Raw genomic sequence first — 9,100 nt, 5'->3', positions numbered from 1 at the left:
ATGCGGCACTATTTGCAAGATACCTCAGATCCAACATCAGTGGACCGTTTTTCCAACTTCGTTTCGTTTCATGTCAAAATAATGTTTGATTAGCCTATCGTGACATAATATTGATATAACATTGTGCAGTCCTAGCTCAACAACACGTACTTTCAACTGTACTTCGTGTAATTTCTAGTGCGCATATTGTATTGGTAGCTTATCATGACATAATACTGATTTAACATTGTGCAATCCTAGCTCAACAACACGTACTTTCAACTGTACGTCGTGTAATTTCTAGTGAGCATGGTTAGCTTAGCGTGACATTAAAGTAATATAACAGTATGCTAGTTTAGCTTTAAATCGTGTAGTTTAAAGTCTACATACATTGTGATAAGCCTATCGTGACATTATAATGATATAACGTTGGGATATCTAAACTTTACATTCATCAATAATAAGTCAACATCATAAAGTTCAACTTTTCGTTTTATTTGTTATCCTAGCAATCTAAGAGTACGTCTAAGCTTTATCGAGTATCAAGTTTACATCGTGCAATTTCAACTTAACAATATGTAGTTTCGACTCAACATTACGTGTTATAAGCATATCATCATAACGCCGTGGCTCACCACGATGCTTTCACAACATCAACACTTGAAGTTGCAAGTCAGCACAACGCAGATTCAACTTTGCATTTTATTATTCAAAGTTTTCATTTTGATGATTTAATTCATCATCACGCTGTATTAACTTTACAATGGAAGCTTCAGCATAACGTTATGTAAATCTCTAATATATGACAGCTGAGGCTTTCCATATAAGAAACTATGTCCTAATTCAAAGTTGTTTGAAAACGTCAATAGGTCAATCGTATTGCAATATGCACTGATAAGATATTATAATCATTTGAAATAAGACTTGCAGGAACCTGCTGTTGATTTTCCGTTCAAAGAATTGCTTTATATTTCAAATATGCTTATTTTGCTGCTCTCAGGTAGGTCGACATACAATGTAACTTTTCAAAATAAATGTTTACACGGTCAAATATAATAATATTATAAAGACATTGAAGCAGATCTTTTCCCAGATTTGTGTCCTATCATAAGTTCTGTTTTCCGGGTTCAAGCTTGTTTATTATTTCCGACATCAGCAGGAGTCTATCTTGTTTTGAATAGTGCAATTGTATTTTCAAAAGAGAACGTTATGATCTTCTTCAATTTGTATTCGTATCCTTTAATTTGTTCTAGCAGAGCAGTGTATCTTTCCAACGGAAACAATTAAAACATTTGTAATAATCATTCAATGGTATTTTCGTTTAAAAACACACTTTTTAACACACTGAACCAAGATAGTCACGACGCCGACTCGATCTCGCAACAGAATATTACAGGCTCCACTAAAAAATCACCCACCCACAGTTGAAAATGAAATTATGAATTGGATAATTAATAGTCAATGTTTGAAACGGTCTCTTTTGTAAAGAAAACATGATGTAAGACAATCTTACAAATACATTCTTCTGTCTTTTTATATAGTCTGTATAGCAACTGTTCTAGCAGAGTGTCCAGTTACATGGCATCATTATGAAGATTCTTGCTATTTTTTTAGTCACGAGAAACTTAACTGGTTTAATGCGCAGGTATGGGTTTTACTATTCTTAATCTGGAAGTGTCATTCATTTTTAGCCACCAGAAACTTAATAGTTATCAAAGGTACCAGGCTTATAATTTACTACGCCAGACGCGCGTTTCGTCTACATAAGACTCATTAGTGACGCTCATATCAAAATATTTATAAAGCCAAACAATTAAATGTTGTAATTTGAAGTTATGAGTTAAAGTCATCTTAAAACGGAGCTAAAGGTTTTATTGTCATAAGAAACTCTATTAATGTATTGCGTACGTATGTGTTAAACTAACCTTAAAAAGGGAGTTTCGTGCTTTTTTAGTTAAGACAACTCAATTGTTTTACTGCGCAGGTATAGATGTTATAAACTAATCATTTGTGCTCTTAATGTCAAGAGAAGCTTCATGTGCAAGTATGTGTTAAGCTAATCTTAAAGAGGAATTTACAGGTGTTTTTTTAGTCACGACCACTCACTTGTTAAATGAGAGGGTATGACTTCGTTAAACTAATAATAAAAAAGAAGGCATATGCTCTTTTAGTTTAACACATACCTGCGTATTAAACCAATAATTTTCATTTGACTAAAAAGGCATGTGACTTCCATGATAAAATTTGTTTGGCAAACATATGAAATATCTGTGCATTAAACCAATATAGTTTATCGTGACTTAAAGAGCAAATAACTTCCTTTTTATGATTTGTTAAAATCACAGATATTTGCCGAACGGAAGTTATATGCTTTTTTAGTCACACGAACCTAATTGCTTTGATTTGCATGTATGTGTTACACCTGACTAAAATTATCAACCACGACCCTATATCTACCGAGCGCTTATTGTTTATGACCAATCACAATGAAATGCTAAATGTATATGTTTGTTCATCTTTAAAACCCTATATTTGAGCTCCGTAATCGTCGTGATGATCTCAGGGGTTGCCAATTAGTCATGGACAATTAATAATCATTAACTACCTAAACTATCAATGTATCTACTGAAAATTATTCAAAAAATTATTTTGTCAAATTTCATATGCAAAACTCAACTGTCACTGTTGGTTGTCACAAACATTTACTTTCTTTTAAGGAGAAAAAAATCCATTGTGGATTGAAACATTATGCAAAATATTCAAAACAAACATACAGGTAATACAAGGTTATATTTTTTAATATAATACTGTTTATAAATATACATATATTTTATTTTTGTGGTGAATTAGGGATCATGCAGAGCACATGACGCTAGACTTGCAGAAGTGATGTCTGGAAGCCAACAGAACTTTTTGCAATACACAGCAAGCTTATATTCTTCAAGTATTTCATTACATATACAAATATAATTAAGGCATAAATTGTCAGTTGGCATGCCTGTTACGCAAAAATCAGCTTTCAACAGTCTAAAAATCAAATCAAAATTTTAAAGTTATAATGATCCAAATAATTAGGTCTTTCCACTTTTCTGTGGAAAGACCTATTGTATTTGTTCTGATTATCATTATTAGGTCTTTCCACTTTTCTGCGGAAAGACCTATTGTATTTGTTCTGATTATTTTTTTTCTTCTGCCTAATTTTGTTCTTGCGATAAATATTTTTTTCGCAATATGTCGCTAAGATATTTCTCATATCGTATCATAAAAGTTCATGCGCTTCTAAATTTCACGCTGCTAAGACACACAATTTTAATTGTAAGAGTTATCTCCCCAATCACTGTTTTCCTTGTGACTACATCTCCGCCGTAATCGTTAAAGAAAGCGACAAATTTATTTTATAAAATTGCTTGTTATATCCTTAACATGATTTGTCCTATTTTAATCGAAGCGATATGAAAACTCTATGTGAGAGTTATTTCCCCTTATGCATGTGATATAAGGGAAATGCATTTTTTTTAAAACATAAATGATAGAGACCTAGGATATTTTGGTTCTTGATAAAAAAATACGAATATTTTGGTTCTTGATAAAAAAATACGAAAATTAGGTTAAGGTCCGAGGTGAAGGTCATATTTTAAATTTTGATTTTGGAAATTTTTTAACTCTTTCCAAAAACCATATAAAATATCAACAACATATTTTTACTAAATTATAAGTTGCGACATGTCGTAACACATGAATTTTGGTTGGAAGGGTATGCTAACATGAAATTGGAGTCTACCCTCATATATCAAAAAATTGGCATATAGTGATATAACTCATTAACCATATATAATTAAGACCTATGGTCTTTTGATTTGAAGCCCTTGATTTATGGCCTTAAAATTGAACTCAAGGTCAAAGCTGAAATTTACATTTTAGATTTGACATTTGCTTTTACCTCATATATATACACGATAGAGCCATGGGACTTTTTGCATTTCGTTGCAAGACCTTTGTTCATGGAAAAGCCAACCGAAAGTGACCTTCTGTAAACCGGAAGAAGCTATTTTTTGAACTTATTTAATGTTAAAGTATATTAAATAATATATTTTTTGAATAAGTATCAGGTAAACTATCAAATAAAACCGGACGTGACATATTTCAAGCCGGAATTAAAAGTTCATCTCCCCTATTTAGGTAAAAAAAAAAAACTATATATTTTTGGAATCAGTGTACAATAAGCTATCTTCAACGCTGGATATGATATTTCAAACTGAATTTTCATAGATCTATATCAAAATTGATCTTTATGGGTGGAAAGACCTTCAATTAATTTCTGAGCAATTGGTTTTTATTTTATTTTTTTCTCCTGCCAAATTTTGTTCTTTCGATTAATATTTGTTTTGCAATATGTCGCTTAGATATTTCTCATATAATTAAGATCTATGGACTTTTGATTTGAAGCCCTTTGTTTATGACCTAAAAATTGAACTCAAGGTCATAACTAAAATCGACGTTTTAGATTTTGACCTTTGCTTTTACTTCATATGTATACATGATAAAGCTATGGAACTTTTGCATTACGTTGCAAGACCATGCAAATCCCACCGAAAGTGACTTTGTGTAAACCGGAAGTAGCGATTTTTTGTACTTATTTAATGTAAAAGTATATTAAACAATATATTTTTGAAATCAGTATCAGGTAAACTATCAAATAAAACCGGAAGTGACATATTTCAAACCGGAAGTAACAATTCATCTCCATTGTTTATGAAAAAAATGAATAGAAACCATATATTTTTGGCATCAGTGTACAGTTAGATATCATTTGACGCTGGATATTATATTTCAAACTGAATTTTCATGGTTCTATATCAAAATTGATCTTTATGTGTGGAAAGACCTTCAATAGTTCTCTGAACAATTGGTTTTTAAGTGTTAATATTCTTTTAATATTATTATATCGTTTACTGTTTTGTTATCGTTTGAATTGTTTTACGTTTGTTCTTTCCGAGTATTCGATAGCTTGATAATCGTATACATTGGTATATATGTAGGCTACATAATGTAGCGGTGTATTCGGTATTGGTTATATTCATTGATGGTAATTATATGATTCCTTCAAGCTTTAGTATTTTTTTTACTTGTATATTCAGAGTGAACTGACATTAATATTTGAACAAAAAACTGTTGCCCTTAATTCATTTCACTGTTTGCTTAATCTCAACAAAATAAACATAACACACAACTCTCTATCAAAAAGTATTTATTTTCAGATAAGTAGATATATATAAAAAAAAAAGTGTTCAGCAGTAAGTTAATTAAACTGAGTTAGAGCACTTCTGGTATAATGTTACTGGACCGTATCCGTATATCGAAATGGAATTATTGTACAAACCACTTTTTTTTTATCTGTGTTTACTTTTGACATACAAGAACATGCTGGAATTCAAAAGAAGTGGTATGTGTTTACAAACGAGACAGATGATGAAAAAAGCATCGAAGAAAGATGTAAATAACAAGACATCTCCATACGGCAGACCTTCAACAACAATCTTAACTCATGCCATAATGTCATCTATTAGACACAAAATGTACAATAACCAGCGATCTGCTTTAAGCTTATACATGTTATACCATTAAGAGAAAAATTGCTGACATCGACCGCCGATACAGCGTTCACTTATTTGGGTTAGTTTAATAAAGAAAGTGGTGTGGTTAATGAAAAAATCACTATTTGAATATTAAAGACTTTGTCGCTTTGACACAATCCCAATTTCCTTCCTCAGTTTTATGTAGTGAAACAGTGCATCATTAGAACCGCAAAAATGATTTGTAAAAAACATTACACATCAGATCTGGGAAAGACAAAGATAAACATCGAAATGATTACTAAAAAAACAATACAAAAAGAAATTAACGCTTGTATCAATCAGTCCAACTCGATCTAATACATCGTAAAAATTTCATCACCAGTGGGCAGAAGTATGATCTTTTGAAGTGCGAACGTGTAATATCTAGCTTCAATTGCAATGAACAGAATCTAGATTGTAATATATGTAATATTGTGAAATAAAACTATTGAAAATAAAATCATTATAAGAAACCGATAATGTCAGTATTAAAAAATCTTATTTTAAATACAAATTATACTAAATGTCCAAACCGAACCGTCATCGTTGTTTCTATGAAAATAGATTACTGTTAACTCTTTTACTGCATAGTAACACAGTGTAAAACTACAATTAACATGACCTTATATTTTTTATCAGATTTTTGGCTCGGTGGTAGGGATGATTTAGAGGAAGGCAAATGGCAGTGGTCATCCACGAAAAGTTATTTTATGTACACCGATTGGGCGCCACATGAACCAAGAGGCGGAGTTAGCGGAAACTGCCTTCAAATGTGGAGTGCAAGTAACTGGCAATGGGATGATTATGCTTGCTCAACAGAAATAAAATACATATGTGAATCTAAGTACGTATCTAACAACAGATATCGTTACGGTTTAAGGTAGCAATACACAGTTAGTAGTTTGGTTTCGCATTTTGGTCCTGCTGGATTTTTCAAATATGAAAATTATTGTGCAATAAAATTCAGTTTTAGACAGCTGAGTACTAATTTATCCTTCAGAGATGGTTTGTAAGAACATTAAGATTACTTTTACATGTTTTATGGGTAATTTTCTGTTTGACTCTCCGTATGTCAAAGCTAGACCGGCCATAGGTTCAGAAATTAATATTTACAAACACTTTTTTCTACACGATGTTTTTGACGCAATTTTACAATAAAAAAATGAGATAAAACACATATTATTTTTGTTAGAGTTCTTGATAGATATATGTAAACAGTTTCAGGAAGGGTACTACTTCAAGCGATTGAAATTCTACATCTGCCCAAATTTTGGAGGGAAATGCGACATATTTCCCACTTTTTGCATTAATTTATAACAAATAAATGTAGGTTGTTGCCATGGATACCCAAAAAAGAAATTTGTTTTTTTACCATTTTAACTACTGGATATTAAATATATGGAAGCTTTTGACACACGCATATGTACATATATGACACAAACAGTTAGTTTAATTTGCAAGAAAGCAATGAAAAGGGGATGGTAAAATTTCAGAGAGTAAATTTGGATATTATTTCCTAACTGTGTATTGCCACCTAATAGTCTTTTTGTATTGTCGATAATCATTTGAGCTTTTTTCTACCCGAATCATCTTTGATAAAGATAAAGGATGCAAACTGCGTCTGTCTTTTGATTCGTCTGGTTTTGCGCAATTTTGGTTCTGTTTTGCGCAATATTTCTGTATTCATTTGAATTAATTGATAAAATATTTTGAAGAGCACATTCAGTATTAAAGGATGTCGAAAAGCCTATACTTTACTTTGCGCTTAGCAATAATTGGTTAGTCTTTGATTATTGCATCATTTTAATACATGCTTGACATTATTGTATAGATACATGTACATTATTTTTTACTGGGTATTGATCTCATTAGAATAAACTACCAAATCTGTTTTCAAAGCGGTATAATGAAAACCAAATCGCATAAACATATCAAAGGAACAACCAAGATGCGTTTTTCGAAGAAAGACTTACAAAACCATCACCAAAAAAAAAGACAAGAGTGCACACACTGAAATGTCTCGCTTTCTCTACTAATCATTGATATTATATTGATAGTTATAAATATAAAGCTGTATTACAACTGTCACATAAACTTAACATTAACCAAGAAAACTAAACATTGAACCATGAAAATGATGTCAAGGTCAGATGAAACGTACCAAGAAGGTATGCACAGCTAAGAATTATTCCATACAACAAATATATTTGACCTATTGCTTATAGTTTAAGAAAAACAGACAAAAACACATAAACTTAACAATTAGCAATGAACCGTGAAAATGAGGTCAATTTCCATACACCAAATATAGTTGACCTATTGCATAAAGTATTAGAAAAAAGACCGAAACTCAAAAACTTAACTTTGAGGTCAAGGTCAGGTGACACCAGTTGGACATGTACACCTTACAATCCTTCCATACACCGAATATACTAGACATATTGCTTATAGTATCTGAGATATGGACTTGACCACCAAAACTTAACCTTGTTCACTGATCCATGAAATGAGGTCAGGTTCAAGTGAAAACTGTCTGACGGGCATGAGGACCTTAAAAGGTATACACATACCAATAAAGCTATCCTATACCTTATAATAAGAGAGAATTGTAACATTACAAAAAATCTTAACTTTTTTTCATGCAATATCCTCTTTGCAATTAGAAACCCTATTTGAATTTTACAACATATAAATTTACGATTCCAAATATTCAACTTTTGGCTCTACCTGGGATAAACCATGACAATCGAACAGTTTTGCAAATAAAGTGGCAAACTATGACGTTAAAATACGCTGTATCATTAAGTGCTGATAGTTCTACAGTATATACACTAATATGATTTTTTTTTTCATTTCAATATTTTTCAGAATTCCAGAAACTGTTGTTGGTTAAAACAGATTGTTGATTGCATATTAGCTCATTACATCCATCCATAGCAATAAAAGATTAAACTTATGTACTGGTATGATTATTACCTCTTGTGAAACTTGAAGGATATAGGGTTTCATCAATGACATAAAATCAGTACATGCACGGGGAAAAAAACACAAAAAGCAGAGGCAGAGATCGAGTGGTTTACTACAATACGATTTTTCTAATAGTTATTGAATTGCAACCCCTATTTTTCGGCAAATGTGCAATGATTAAAAAAAGACAGTGAATTTTAGGCAATGAAACATGTATTTCGATATTTTAATCAGCTAACAAGAATCGACATAGTAGGGGTTATTTGTGAAATATGTTATGGTTAGATTGATCCTAAAATGTATGAGACTAATGCAAGATCCTTCATAAGTTGCATTTTCATTGGATAAAGTCGCCAATTTTCATAGCATCAATTCACAATTCATTATTGATGTTATGAAAATATACGCACAAGCATAGATGGGGTATAAATTATCTAAATGTATGATTGGACGTTGATTGCAATCAGTGTTCTTAGAAGGGAGATACCAGTATTGTATTTCAAGCTCCGATGTCATCAAATGGTAATTTGATGGTCGCA

At 31.5% G+C, this 9,100-nt stretch overlaps 1 protein-coding gene across 1 annotated transcript; it reads left to right on the top strand.

Annotated features, from left to right (window-relative positions):
* Positions 1–859: 859 nt before the first annotated feature.
* On the top strand, positions 860–8,550 carry LOC139495808 (hepatic lectin-like). Its single transcript, XM_071284182.1, has 5 exons — positions 860–979; positions 1,521–1,624; positions 2,830–2,923; positions 6,234–6,438; positions 8,463–8,550. The coding sequence occupies exons 1-5, from the start codon at positions 958–960 to the stop codon at positions 8,485–8,487; spliced, it is 450 nt and encodes a 149-aa protein (XP_071140283.1). The 5' UTR covers positions 860–957; the 3' UTR covers positions 8,488–8,550.
* Positions 8,551–9,100: the final 550 nt, after the last annotated feature.

Source organism: Mytilus edulis, chromosome 11 (genome assembly GCF_963676685.1).
Source record: "Mytilus edulis chromosome 11, xbMytEdul2.2, whole genome shotgun sequence".
NCBI classification, from domain to species: Eukaryota; Metazoa; Mollusca; class Bivalvia; order Mytilida; family Mytilidae; genus Mytilus; species Mytilus edulis.
Note: the sequence above shows the minus strand (reverse complement) of the source record. Positions and strands in the feature narration are given on the sequence as shown.